The following is a 16,221-nucleotide window of genomic DNA, read 5'->3' on the forward strand; positions in this document are numbered from 1 at the left end:
TTCCACAGTGGGATGGTATCCATTGGAATACAATTCTTTTATTGAGTGATATTAATTGACAGAGCATTTTAGTTATTTCTGCTGTTTGAGATGGTGTGTGTTTAGACCCTATTGATAGAATAGCTGCTTTGGAGTCGGACAATATAACTGCATTTTTAAATTTACTGATGTGGCATAGAAGATACCTGAGACTTTCACTTATTGCAACGATTTCTCCATCAAAACTTGTTGTTCCATACCCAAGAGATCTATAAAGTGAGAAGAGACAGCACGTGACACCTGCACCAGCACCATATTGGAGTGAAAAATGGCAAGTTGTAGCCGATTTAAGTGAACACCATATTTTAACGTTTTGGTGGCTACTTATATTATAATGTATCAACATTAAGATAGACTCTAATTTATGCAACATATATTGTAATAGGTAGGCTAGGATTAAGATAAATAACATTTCAACATTAAGACAGATTTCAATTTAAATAATATTTGTATAAATTTAAAATTAACTTAAGTTAACATCGAGGTACTCACAGTAGAGAGTATTGTAACTTTAGTAGGTGGATTTATTATAATCATAGGTAGGTAGTAAATAAGTTGAAACATTAGCCATTATTATTATAAAACGACGAATTTTAAAATTGCCAAAATGTCAGAAAAACGTTTGTATATTCAGTAGAATATTCAGAAATTCATATTTTTTAAAGTTCTGCTATATTGTAAATATGTTAGGTACTGTAAACTGGTGTACTGAAATTACAAAGCATGTAGTATTACTATGTAATGGGGCATGCAGTTAATAATAAAAAAACACACACACACACATGGGAGTGGGGAGGGGGGGGAAGCATGGAGGTAAAGTTCCAGGCTTTTTCTTGAACTTAGCACTAAATGAGGTGCTGTGCCAGCACCATGTTCCAAATGTTTTTTTTTTACCCCCAAAAACAACCCGGTACTCAATTTCACACCTCAGGGCAGTTCTGGAAGTTTCGGCAACGAGAAAATCCTGTCACCACATGGGATTGAACCCAGGACTTTTCAATCTGTAGTCAGGTTACTCTACCAATTGAGCTATCCGGCCACCATATAAATGGTAAAAACTGAAAACTGATGCTAAAAATACCGCATGTACCACTCTTATTGTGTTTAATATCTTAAGCCAGGTTTATAAAACTTGTATATTGATAATTTTAAAATAATACTGCTAAATTAGTAATTACACAGAAATCTTGAAATTTTAAAACGAATTTTACTTAAAAATAAAACCACTTTCATGGAGTTCTAGTACTATATGACAAGCATGTCTGAAACTCTGGGAAATATGTGAATGAAACTGCTTGATTCCGCTTCCTTGTCTGCAACCATTTCCTCTCCTGATTCTGTCCTCATTCCGAACCACCTCCCCCTTCTCCCTGAGCCTGACCATCTGCTTCGCTCACAAATTGAGATACTACCTAGTGAAAGTCCATAGTTGTTGATTTGCTAAATCTTTCGCTTTTCTTGTCACTTATGAATCCATGGTGTGAGCATCTGGATATAATATTAATAAAATACATAATAATTACAGATTAAAAAATTAATTTTATTTAAGAATTGCTCAGAATAACTTTGAATATTTGAAGTTATGAAATGTGGCAACATCTAGTTCTTTGGTGTTCTTGTCTTTTCCCTTGGCAAGAGCTTTAGATCTCTTTAATGAGCTGAGATAGGGTGGATTGTGAGTGGTGTGGGGTAGGTTTGCAAAGACAGGGAGCAACACTACCACTAAGCTATTTGGGTAAGGGTTTCAGATTCATTTGTCATATAGTACTAGTTCCATCATCACAGAATGCAAGAAAAGATAAATCTATCTGTTCAATCTATTAGAAGAGTTATTCTCCAGGATTCAGATATGTTTCCCTTTCGTTGCCTTTCTTCAGTCATTGCATAGCTCTGAAACAGTGGATATTCATACAATTGTGATACGGTAAAAAAACACAAAAATTATCTTCTGTGATGAACACAATGAAGTATTAAATCCTAAGAAATAAATGAACACATGTACCAAGAAGTCATTATGTACTGTAAGAGTATTCTAGAAGATGCATGCATCAGCTTCCAACAAGTGAAGAATTCATAACAATACCGCAAATAGTTCTTCTGCAATTTTTCTAATTCTGACATCATTTATGCAAAATCTCCAACTGCCTGGTGAATGCAGTTAGATTGTACATGTACAGCTACCAATCCCATTATGTTAAGTTATGTTATTTTTGCAGCATGCGAATTTAATACTTGTTAATATTAATTTGCAAGTCATCATTAATTAACTCCACTTCCTGTCTCAAGCAGGAAATGGAAAGAAGTGTCAATCCATTTCGTTTGCAAATAATATTTACAATACTCACATCTTCATTAGTAGTTTGGTTAGAAGTGGTAAGGTATGTGTGGAAACCAGCAAGCCCCAACACACTCCATACACTGAAGAAACATACAACTCCAACAATCACACTTGGCGGAGAATCTTTCACAGCTTCCAGAAATGGGTGATCTTCTTTCGTAACTGTGACGAATGCAACATGTAACATATATACAAAGTATTTCATGGAATATAAAACAATACTGGTATTTCAAAAATATATAAATAACAGATTTATTTACAAATTAGGGTGCATACATCTTTCTATAGTATCTAGAGAGGAACAGTATTTACATGGCTCCCAACGACTCAAGAAGAAAAAGTAGGACAATTTTGAAGAGAAAAGTAGGACTTTTAACAAAACAATATGGGCAATATTTCATTATAATATATTTATTTAAAGCCTCACAGGACCCCCTTCCCCCAACAGGCGATTCAATCAGCACTATAAGAAGCAACTGCAAAATGAGTCTAATGCCATTAGAAGAAATACTACAGTCGTTTTGCTGTTATTTCCAGTGTGACTCCTCTTCTTTGCTTACACTTTAGAAAGTGAAGGCTCTATGAAATATAGGTAGGTATTATCGTTTGCCATTTTTGTTCTTTCGTTGCCGAGCTACCAGACGAGGAATCTATTTGCCACACCTTTAAACATTATCATGTCGTAGCTCCTTTGATAATAAATCGACTCTCACAGGAGCTATGATATGATAATGTATAATGGTACAGCAAATAGTGTCCTCATGTGCTTTCTTTTAACACCAACGAAAAAACCAAAATGGCGGGCGATTATATTCATTATTTATCGAGCCTTAGGGAGTGCATAACATCATCAGCAGCGAATGACAAGATGCACAAGTTTAAATGCAGCCGACCTGCAACATGATTGGCTGCCGGAAATAAGAGCGAAGCGACTATACGTAATGATTTAAGTTTATTTAGTTGTTTAGACATTAATGGGTATCAATTGCATGTGTATTCCCGCTCTTTGTTTAATACAAAAGTAAAAAAGTTATTGGGTTGTGAGTTTCTGGGCTTTTGACGCATTGTCTCAGTTGCTAGAGCTAATGTTTTGACCATCCTGCTGTAGTCACCCTCAGAGCTGTTGATAAGAATTGTCAGTTGGCAGAGGTATTTATGTAGTGGCTCTTGGGTTCCTGTCCGTCATTGGATAGTTTATTATCTCTCTTGTGATTAGCCCTTAGGTCGCCCGATCTCTGTTTATGGTTCATCACATATGTATGGGATTGGGGCTGGCTTCTATGTGTGACATCGAGTTTTGAAGCATCATCCTTGTAGATGTTGATCTTGTTTGCTGACAGATGTGCAAAGAGTGATGATCTTGAAAAAAGGAGTATGACCCTCATAAGTTCGTCTTCCCTCTGATGTTTTTTTTTTCTTTTATTCAATGCAGTAGCATTTGACTGGAGTCATTGGCCATACAATGGCGATTAAAACCAAAATGAAAGATAGAAAACAAAATAAAGCGAACAATGTTCGAAGTGAAACTACGAAGGAGGGATGTCAGCACTGTTGCACTCTTTCTCTGGCCTCCCAGTATCTATCCACAAAGCTGACAGATAAAAGCGCTGGACAAGTCTTAATGTGACTTAAGTCCATGTTGTCTGAACATCCACAGAGCATGCAATTGGGGCTGGATAGTATACCCAGGCGGTAGAGGTGATTAGCCAGACAGTCATGACCTACTGCGGTGTGAAACGTCGCAACAGCTTCTCTTCTGGGCCATTTGGGGAGAGTGGAGTTTAGTGCATCCTTCCAGTGTTTATCCTTAATTTGTTCCTCCAAACTCTTATGGAAACAATGTCTCACTCGACTTCTTATATTTGTAGATGCTCTATGGAATGGCAGCTTGTTAGGATATGAAAGGGGGATAGTTGTTCCTTTCTTTGCCAGAAAGTCTGCTGCTTCATTCCCGGCAATACCGCAGTGAGAAGGTATCCATTGCAGATGTATAATTTCTTGATGTCTTCTCTGCATTGTTGAATGTCATCATTAGTTGGTTGTAATAAGTAGTTTCCAATTGCAGATATCGCTGCTTTGGAGTCACTGAGGAGGACAATGTTTGGAAATGGGAAGGACCTGCACAACAGTTGTTTCACAGCAGTACATATGGCTCTTACTTCTCCATCAAAAGGTGTATGGTTGTTGCCTAGAGTGAGATAGGTAGAGAACAGTTGGCAATGAATTCCGGCTCCAATGGGCCCGTGTTTTTGTATTTGGGAGCCATCAGTGTACAGCTGTCAAAAAAAAAAGTGGCCGCACTCATGAACAGCGAATATTTTCAAAGTCCACTTTGGGTCGCGGTGATGTTACACGATGCATGTGCTTGTACAAGGAGTTCCGGAACTATGAAAGTGTTCCATATCTGCGCCTCGTAGACCAGCGGTAGAGTGCTTGTTTAATGATTCAAAGGTCGTGGGTTCGGGCCTTCTTCAAGTTTTCATTTTATTTTTTAATCGTTTTTTAGCGATGTAAATGATATTCAAATTATCATTTATATCCAGTTATCGTTCTTTATGGATATCACGTTATTTATATTTTGTTATCGTTCTTTAGAGATATGAATAAAATTCAGGCCATCATTTGTATTCTGTTATCGTATTATAACGATATGAATAATAATTATTATTGTATCTCCAATGGGGGTTAGCCCTATTTTACATATGTATGTTAGGGCTATAGTTTTATACACAAAAAAGATAAGCATAAAGAGAAATGGAAAAGAAAATTAAATTAGCTTACGCGATGTAAACAAAACATAAGCAATCCGTAAATTAGGCATTGCGATTGCAAAACAAATATCAGGTATCAATTTGAAACATACAAAAACATTAACAACACACATACGTAACACTTCTATAACACAAATATGCAGCTTTCCGTACCATACTTCATAAATTAATACACAATAGTCACACAAACACAATCAAACCATAATTACGACATTGCGACGACATCAAGCATCCCATAACTGACTCACATACATAACAAATCAAGCATCCGTTACAACTCATACACTTCAACATAGTAACCACACTTTTAAAAGTTACAAATTTGGCTCCAAGAAGAATAAATAGGACACTGTTACTAATTACTATTCTTCTACAATTTCTTAAATACATCTGTAATAAATCTGTGAAATTCCGATATGAATAATATTCACGTTTTTTATATTGTTATCGTTCTTTAGCGATTTAAATAATATTCAAGTTATCATTTATATTGTTTTCCTTCATTAGCATTATAAAACAATATTCAAGTTATTTATATTGTTATTGTTCATTCGCAATATATTAATTAAACAAACCGATATTTATCATTTATATTCTGTTATCATTCTTTAGTGATACTGTATAAATAATATTCAACTTATTTATATTGTAATCGTTCTTTAGCGATATAAATAACATAAATTTAATATTAGGTTTTGAAAAATCCAGTTGCATAATACTGGTATTAGTTTTTCTTTTTGTATTATTACATTATACTATCTTGAACCACAATAAAATGAAAAGGAGTAACGAGGAATTGAACCTGAGATGTTGACGTCTAAATTCCGACGTTCGTCCGCTGAGCTACGAGAGCAAAAGTGTGGAAACATTTTCGGAAAAATTGGCCCAATCACACTCTAAGATTTTCTGATGATTCCTAGAAGCTAGTCCAGGATGCGGGGGACAAAGGCTAATTGAGATTTCCCGGTCTCTGACCGGGTCAAACATCCTGATAGAATTAATATTTAACCCTTGCCATGACTTTCGGTGAAGTCCGGAGGGCCCAATTAGTCAAATCCACTCTCCTCATCTCCACGCTTGGGCCCCCTGGAATTTAATAAGATGCGAAAGAGATAGTGGTGTGCGGAAAGCAACGGGATGTTACTGCATTTAGGCCTATCCTTCCCAAGAAAACTGCAAACATGAACAAAGGAAGCTTTTAATAGAAGAAGAAGGATCTTCTGCGGACCTCTGGAAAAAGAACTAAGGAAGAGACTAGTGAAGTGCTTTGTGTGGAGTGTGGCATTGTATGGGGAAGGAACATGGACATTACGACGAAATGAAGAGAAACGAATTGAAGCATTTGAAATGTGGATGTGGAGAAGAACGGTGCGTGTAAAGTGGACAGACAGAATAAGAAATAAAATTGTGTTTGAAAAAGTGAGTGAAGAAAGAATGATGCTGAAACTGATTAGAAAGAGAAAAAGAAATTGGTTGGGTCTCTGGTTGAAAAGAATAATAGACGACATTAGGATACATGGATCATATGCGGAGACTAAGAGGAAGGCAGAAAATAGGAAAGATTGGAGATTGCTGGGTTTGCAATGAAAGACCTGCCCATGGACAGAACATTTATGTGTGTATGTTCAGAATGCCTGGAATATCGTGTCTAAGAACAGTCGCTATTTGCAAAGACTAGTCAATTCTATGCCCACTAGACTGCAAGATGATCGAGATAAGAGGAAGATAGACTAAATATTGAATTGTGGCTTTTTGTTTTGTTTTTTGAACGCTTAATTGTTTGAATGTTTTAAGGCCGACGCCAGTAAATTTGTTATGTTTATGCCACGAAAGATATTTTATTGAGAATAAAATCTTTTTTCTTTCCATTTGCAGCCACAATATCATAATGATAATGATAAAGTCATGGCGTAATATATTAATGAACCTGATGTTAATTACTAAAATAATCATAAAAGAGAAAGGAGCCATTATGTCTAGTTTGTCTCTCTCAAAAACAGAACAAAAAAGGACATAAAAAGCACGAGGTTGTAGTCGAACGCAGGACCTCATGAATAAGAGGCCTGAACGCTACCATTATGCTATCGAATAACACACAGTATACTTCAATTATAACTGTAGATATCAGGCAACGTGGTCCAACAACATGTAACATCGCCTGGCTCCGAATTGTAGCGAAGATACCCGAAGGGAACTTTGTTTGAGGAGAGCGGCCACTTTTTCTTTTGACAGCTGTACACATGCAGCCATTTGTCTTGTGGGTAGTGGATTTGTAATGTTTCTAAGGCAGAAAGACGGGTACTTCACTGCATTCTTCCTGTTTATTTTCTATTGCAATAAGATCTAGTGCATAGTCAATATGACAAACGCAAGTGGGTTGGTTGGCAGTAGCAGTTGCTTGAGTCTTCCCTCTGATGTCCGCTGAATCTCGTTCGCTTCTTTATTAGTCTGTAGTATTCTTCTCTGTCATTATTTTGACGTCTGTGAATGTTATGTGATGGCTGATTTTCTTCATAAAGGCCATATGACTTGGGAAGTTGTCCCTTATAAGCTCGTCTCACGTCTGAAGTCTCAGCCAGTCCCTTGGGTAATTATCGAGGATGGTACCTTCAATCCAGCTATGATTTTCTGTGTTGGCGCCTCTGTGGAGTTCCGGCAAAAACTCCTGGGTAATTGTCGAGGATGGTGGCTTCAATCCAGCTATGATGTTCTGCGTCGGTGTCTCTGTGGAGTTCCAGCAAAACATCTTGTTGAGTAGGGAGAGATCATGGCTGCATCCATTGCTATCCACAGCTCTGAGGACGATCACAGCAGGATAGTCGAAACACTAGCTCTAGCAACTGAGACAACATGGCACAAGCCCGAAAACTCACAACCTATGAATAGCAGCCACAGAAGCCTACGTCATTCATTTATTAGTATGCAACAAGGGCGCCTGCAGGGGTAGCCAGTGGTAACAATTGCTACCACTGAGACTTTTATGTTTTACGAGATTTTTTCTCTTAATTTTATTTTTCTTTATGAGTTCGATACATGTTTTCTCAAACCCTCAGTAAACAATTCAACAAAAGTGAGTCCTTCAAACTATGAATGTGTGGGAAGGGTAATTTATATTTCAGAACTGGCTATTTTTTATGTTCGATTTTCTCTCTTCTCATCCATCCATTTCCTCTAATTTTCTAACCATCTTGCTACCACTGAGACTGGATCCTGTGGGTGCCCTTGCTATGCAAGTAACAATATTGAAGTTAATTCTGTCAGTAATGTTCAGTTTAATTATAAAAAATGTTAATCCTTAAATATTTACCTTAATATTTTTACAATTTCAAGAACTAAAACAATCTCACAAATTACAAGAAAAATATAACAACTTAAAATGCATATAATGGACATCTATGGCAAAAATAAACAAGAATTATTAGCAATGATATAAAATCCAGCTGATACTGGATTTTCATATAGTTTTGTTTTTTCTCCAAAACTTCATTAATTTTCTTAAATATTTCAGAAGATGAGTCTATTATTTTTGAAGCTAGTGAAACTTCAGCAAAATTTTTTCTCTTTAATGCCATCTGCAGCCATGAAAACTTAGTAAAAAGTATAAAAATTAGGGCACATTACTTAACATTACTGTAAACTTAATTTCTTTTAAAATTAAATTATTTTTCATTTCTTCAAAGATAATAAATGGAGATTGAATCACAGAATGTGTAGTCGTAATAATGTTAGTTTGAGCTTAGATGAAATGTAAAGGAATCTTTAATGGAAATAGTTTTGTTTTATAAGAATGTACATTCTTTACTATTTTGTAATTACACAGAAAGCAAAGAAACCAAAAGATACTGTGAATGTTAAAAAAGTTTCATGGTATTAAATCTAGAGTTAATGCGGTTACAGTGTAATAAAGAATGTTAAGAACTTAACAATTTGCGTAATTAACTGATTCAATATTTTATGTTTTCATCTAAACTATTTCCAACTAAAGATTGAAGTAGACATAAACAAAACCGAAATGTATTACTCCGCAATCGCAAGCTAGCTACCAAAGCAGCCACCAGGGCGCATTATTTTCAGCAAATGAGCACAGGGCAGCCACCGTCTGATATATTGCAGACATTTCAACACATTCATTGAACTAACCCGTAAAATGCTCACGGAGGGTTAATATTTATTATTTCTCTACTGGGAACAGTGGATTTTAATTTCCTGTAGATTCGTGATTAAATGTTATTCTTTGAAGAGTGGAAATTTCTTTAATTCTACAGAAATTTATTTGAGGTTGACAACACTGAATCTCGCACTGTGTTATACCAGCCGCGCTGATGTGCTCTGTGAAGCTGCAGGTCACCTTGGGAGGGATTTAATGCCTATTACGCATGCGTGTTGCCATAATACACGTTACAATGATTTAACGCGCAATGTCTGAAACCACTAATATAAACATGTTGTTTCAATCGTAAGAAAGTGTTCTTATAAGCATGTTTAATTCACTCGTATTCCATGTATATTTTACATTTATTATTTTAGAAGGAACTATTTTAATATGAGGAAGAAGATGACTAGCATGAGTTTGGAGGCGTTGTGCGTCCAATAGCCAATCAGGAACCATTAAGCCACGTGCATTTATTTACATTTACTTCAATCTTTAGCTGGAAAGAGAGTACATAAATTTGATCTAAATGTATTTGATAAGACGTTTTTGTTTACATTCTCCTCTCGCAAGTCTTGCGGAGTGGATGATTGCAGTTACACTCACCCCCACTGCGGAGCAATGACCTCAAGAAGTGTTGCAACATGTTAAATTTCCTATTCTCAAAACTACTGGATGTATCAAAAAACTTATTTCACAAAACTTTTTTGCATTTTCATCTACTACCACAGTGAATTAATGTAATAGGTTAACCATCTGATAAAAATAAGATCAGGTCGCAATTTCCAAAATTTAATCACAATTTAGTGGCCACCTTTATTAACAGTATTTTTTCCGAAAAAATGTCTGCTTCTCAAGTAAGACAAAAGTCTCACTGTATTAGGGAAATCTATGAATTATTCTAGTGTTCAAGATATGTCTTAGATCTTCTAGATATTTGAAGTGTAGTATATTATTAGTACAGACCATAATCTCAGCCTTTCAAATTCTTAACAATCATCCTTTCATTTCTTATCAACATTAAATACACAATACTAAATGAACACATAAATATAATATAAAACAGATAACTTCCTGAAGATTATAAATCAGTGTTTCTCAACCAGTAGTAGTATTGAAAGAGTACAACTTTTTTTGTCCAAATATTGCTTATGTAGTACATTCTTTAAGATTTAAAAATGTACTGCCAGTGCATTGCGTTGATGGAACTTATTCCCTTTGTTTCTGCATACAATATATGTATGAGTCCAGTTAGCATAACTAGGTGAAATTAAAAGTAAGGTACGAAACCGTTTAAACCCAAAAAAATAATTTACTTGCAGCTTTAAGTACAGTTAAGCCATTCATAGGCATCCTTACATTTTCTTCATGCCTCAATTTTTAACACTGTACAGTGTTTCAGCAAAGCTCTGAACAGTTTTATGTTGTAGTTTTTAAATACATACTTATAAATGGCTTTCAGAAAACTGGAGGTTCATTGCTGCCATTACTCTCTATCCTGAGCAAGAGTAATCCAATCCCTAGCATCATATCCAAAATCCCTCAAATCCATCCTCCCATCTACGTCTCGGTCTCCCAAAAGGTCTTTTACCCTCAGGTCTCATTTCTGGATTCGGCCAGATATGCTACATGACCTGCCCATCTCAAACATCTGGATTTAATGTTCCTAATTATGTTAGGTGAAGAATACAAAGTGTGCAGTTCTTCATTATGTAACTTTCTCCATTCTCCCATAACTTCATCCTTCTTAGTCCCAAATACTTTCCTAAACCCTCATTCTTGAACATCTTTAACCTCTGTTCCTCTCACAAAGTGAGATTTCAAGTTTCACAACAATATAGAACAACCGGTAATATAACTGTTTTATAAATTGTAGCTTTCAGGTTTTTTGAAAGCATACTACATGACAAAAGCTTCTCAACCAAATAATAGTAGGCATTTCCCATATTTATTCTGTGTTTAATTTTCTCCCAAGTGTCATTAACAACTGTTACTGTTGTTCCAAGATATTTGCATATTCCCATCTCTTCAAAGGATAAATTTCCAATTTTTATATTTCCATTTCGTATTATGTTCTGGTCACGAGACACAATCACATACTTTGTCTTTTCGGGATTTACTTCCAAACCTATCTCTTTACTTACTTCAAATAAATTTCCCGTGTTTTCCCTAGTTTGTAGTTTTTAAATAAAAAATAAAATTATTACTGAAGCACTTTTACTATATTTTGAAATAAGTAAAATCTCTCTGTGAATTTTAAATTTCATATGTTAGTATTCATTGCATAAATCCCAGCATTACTACACGAGTATGTTGATGACTATATAATAGTAAGTTTCATAATGGTTGTTACGATTAAAATTATTTTCTTATAATTACGATAATTACTATGAGGGTACCAAAAAAATATTGAAAGCCTAAGGGGCTATGTTTACTAAAATAAATGGTTTAGAAACATTACTCCAAATAGCTCATTATAGGCAAGGTGATGAGTAATACTAATCAATGCGTGGAACACAAACAATTGACATAGAATTAAATTTCATATATATATATATATATATATATATATTTTTTAAACACTGCAATGCAATAATCCAACTTATAAAGAGGAGGGTGAAGAAAGAAATACATTACTGAAAAATAACTGAAATTTTAAGCAATGATAGATTTAAAAAATGTTTCTCTTTGCTAAGTAGGTAATAACACAGTCTAGTATATACAGTCACGAAGCTCAATACGTAGTAAATATGCATCTGTAGATAGTTGCTAACCATTAGGATTGCTAATATCGCCTCATTACAGACAATGCGAAATAGTACCGGCACAGTCTATTGTTCCTAGCACTCTCACAACTCAAGCTTCGTGACTATATACTAGACTGTGGTAATAATTTAAATTACAATTCTATATATTTACTTCTATGAGAAAGAAGAAATCCATGAGTAAAAATTAACAAACTAATATCAATATATGAGTAAATACTTACGAAGAATAAGATGTGTGACTGCGCAGGCGAAAATGAACACACACAAGAATGCTAAAGATACAATGAACATGTAGAAATATCGGTAATTTCTCTTGCCAACACAATTGCCTACCCAGGGGCAGTGATGGTCAAATCGTTCTGCAAAAATACAAATACCAAAATCAGCTCACTGTTGTACTTCAGTACACACAAACAAATATGTAATATGGAGAATGAAGACGACATAAATTAAATAACTTCTGTAAGCATGTTTAAATTTACGACTACTCGCCAATCTAATACACAATATTCCCAGTTTAACATACTGTATACTCTAGGCTGACCAGATTTTTTATGGTCCAGCAGGGGACATCGGCAATTTCAAGAAAAACCACAAACGCTTATCTAGTCATTCTCCATTGAAATATTGCACAAAATACAAGTAACAGTAGACACAATAATAGAACTTCATGCACTAAATTTGTAGAGTATCTTAACTTTTTGAATTAAAAGCATAAACACACGTAACTCCTATACATAATTATAGCCACTAAGAATTCAGTTTCAGTACTGATGCATGCATGGAAATCTTTCGCATAATATTGTACACACTGAACTCTAACACACATTTTACAAGTACTTGTCTGAAGAATATATCTTATTAACGATCTGTTCATTCCCATACAGCTTCACACTAAGTTCTTCACATGAGAAATGAAAGTTTGTTTTCACTTGTAACAAAACTTTAATTGTTTCAATTTTTATTCTTGACTTTTCATCAGTCCAGATTGAGTTCATTGTGCAGAAAAAAAAATCTTTCAAATTCAATTTATTTGGCCATTAGACATACAGTTTTAGGCTTTGTCAGAATAAATTGAAAAACATATAAATACATTTTAAAAAACACTAATAAAAGACACAGTAAAATTTAAATAATACAATGAAAACCTTAAGTAATTTGAAACTTTTAGATTAAAGAAAACTAACTAAATTGGAATTAAACTTATTTATTAAAATGCAATTTCATACAATTTGTGTTGAAAAACTCAGCAACAGAATAAAAAGGATTATTTAATAACCAATTCTAAAATCTAGTTTTGAAGCTATTGATTGGTAATTTATAATATTGACTGGGGAGCTTATTACATAATTTCATCCCCATAATTAAAAAGTTTGTGTTGTTCTTGTGTAATCTACAATATGGAATATTAATTTGTTCACTATTTCTAATTTCATGATCATGTATATTGGTCACTAATGAGTAATTGTCGATATTTTTTCGAGTGTAAAGTACTAGGGATATGATGAATTACTGACTGAAAGACACATGATTAATGACACTATTTTCAGAAGATTTTCAAATGGAATGGATTTTTTTTTAATGTTGAAAAACATTAGACCACTTTTCACCTGTTGGTTTGTCACAAAACTCCTAATTTTTTTAACTACTTAAAAATAGGCACTGCGGCAGTTCTAACACTTCCATACAACGCAAATAAAGACAAAGATGCTATGTTGTTCTCAAAGTGTGTAGAATATCTCATACTGTGCTCGCTGGTTCTTCTGTCTCATACTGAGAACTGTTCAGAATTGTGCATGAATTGCAGCAGTTTCATCACGATACTTAAATATTTATGTGTAAAATGTTATTGAAACAAAATCGAAACTTCTGGGGACGAAATTGATTTCCAGGGACAAAAACAGGGACATTTGCTCCCCAGGGACAGCAACTCAAAACCAGGGACTGTCCCCGCTGGTCAGCCTAGTATACGCCCCAAGCTATTTTAGCTGTGTAAAGAGGTCTGATAATTTTGCAAACTTCCTAAATAATATATGTTTATTTCATTTATCCACCTTACAATGATCATTCAACTAATTCATTCAGTAGGCTATAGACAACCTTGGCACATGGAGCTCAAGTGTTTCAGATACAGTTTTACCACATTTTTTTTTTTTTAAATTACATGAAACAGAACACTTCAAGTAATTAAATATTAATTTATTTAGGCAGACGAGATCAAAAACAATTTCATTAAGAAAAAGCTACTAACAACAGGACATCAATGAAGAAAAGAATAGAAAAATGAATTAATTTTAAGTTAAATATTTTAATTTTCTGATAGTTTATATATTAGTAAGTATGGCTGGTTTGTATCTAATGTTCAGAGTTGATGATGTCATTCTCTCTTGCACTACAGTATTTAGCAGGAATACTGAAAAACCGAGTAAAAGCTGGACGTGAACATTCTTGATCCACATTTTCATTAAGATTACAGAAAAGGCATGTAGAAGATGATCATCATCATAATCATCATCATCATAATCATCATCATCATAATAATAATAATCATCATCATCATCATCCAAACAAGTACAAGGCTCAAGGACCATTACAGTCTCAGTGAGTCATTCTCGGCCCACCTTTTTTTGGACAGCCTAAAGATCTCTTCCCTTGTGGACGGTATTGTAGCATGGCTTTTGGAAGTCTATTCTGGTTCATTCATTGGACATGGTTTTTCCACTGCAGCTGGTAATTGTTTATGAACTGTGAGACTGGTTGTAATTGAAGATCTTGCATGATATCCTCATTTTTTTGTGCGGTCCAAGCAACTATATCCTAGTGTTGCTCTCATAAATTTCATTTCACAAGCCATTATTCTGCTAATATCTGTGCTTCTCATTGTCTATACTTCACTTCCGTAACATAGTACAGCTATGTAGAAGATTATGTAATATCAATTCTGTGTAAATTTTCACTGATCCAATCATCATGACCTGTAAGTAATCCGGATATCGCCACCACAAATTTTCGTAGAAGTTCTGTTATTAAATTTAATATACTGGATAACATATTCCTTTTCCTTTCCATTTGCTTTAGAACCATTGCAATTTTTTATTAAATTCTTATATTCTGATCTTATTATTCCTTTAACAAAGTGGTAAGACAGAGTTATAGACATCTTTGGAATGATTTTGCTACCTTTCTTGGTCAAGAAATCAGCTGTCTCATTACCTCCAATTCCACAATGTGCAGCAATCTGCTGAAGTACTAATCACTTATTTCATTTGACAGCTGTCTTAAAATTGTGTAACACTCTAGAATAGGTACCATATTGAGATTCTTTGCAGTTACATCATGTAATTGTAAGGACAGCTGCTTTTCAATCTGTTTGAAGATATAAATTATTTCAAAACCTACAAACTTCAGGTCTTCGAGCTAAAATGTTACTTCGGAAAACGTATTATGTGTCTTTCACGTGTTAAATTTTATATTACCTTGTTACCATGTTTCGTCCTGCTATAGGCCATCTCCAGAACTGGTTGTTGCTGGTCTTGGCGCCTTTTGTTTTGTTTCCAGTGGGTCTGTGTAGTGTAATGTGGAGTCAAAGAGTGTGTGTGTTCTGAAATTGAGTTGTGTATTGAGAATTTCATTTGGATGTGTTTTTGTATGTCTGTATATTTCGTATTGTTCTAGTGTGTTTAATTTCTGGCTTTTTGGTTGGACGTGTAGAATTACACTACACTACACTAAACTACACAAACACACCCCCACAGGAAATAAAACAAAAGGCGCCAAGACCAGCAACAACCAGTTCTGAAGATGGCCAATAGCAGGCCGAAACATGTTAACAAGGTAATATAAAATTTAACACGTGAAAGACACATAATACATTTTCCGAAGTGATATAGTGTTAAAAGTTGTGTAATCAAGATGTAAAATGTTACACTGAATTTGCGATTTGATTGAAACTAAATTATTTCAAAATGCATAAAACGTACAATTTTATTTCTTTTAGTTCAATCATTTGAAAACAGAGTGATGTATTAAGACTTGTGCACAATTCATTTGACACAAGGTTACGTAAAGTTACATAAAATAGGTAACAGTCTTATGGTTTACTATATAAAATATGTGGGAGAACGTGTAATTCAAATTATATTGCTTTTTTTACGA

At 34.5% G+C, this 16,221-nt stretch overlaps 1 protein-coding gene across 3 annotated transcripts in view; it reads right to left on the reverse strand.

Annotated features, from left to right (window-relative positions):
* The window catches only part of app (Palmitoyltransferase app), a 105,809-nt gene that overhangs the window by 61,336 nt on the left and 28,252 nt on the right, over positions 1–16,221 (reverse strand). For all 3 annotated transcript variants that reach the window (XM_069828131.1, XM_069828130.1, XM_069828129.1), the window contains exons 4-5: positions 12,288–12,425; positions 2,385–2,539 (exon numbers count right to left, since the gene is read on the reverse strand). In XM_069828131.1, the coding sequence (XP_069684232.1) occupies positions 2,385–2,539; positions 12,288–12,425 (293 nt within the window). The remainder of the gene's footprint in view (positions 1–2,384; positions 2,540–12,287; positions 12,426–16,221) is intronic.

This window comes from Periplaneta americana, chromosome 6, assembly GCF_040183065.1.
Source record: "Periplaneta americana isolate PAMFEO1 chromosome 6, P.americana_PAMFEO1_priV1, whole genome shotgun sequence".
NCBI lineage: Eukaryota > Metazoa > Arthropoda > Insecta > Blattodea > Blattidae > Periplaneta > Periplaneta americana.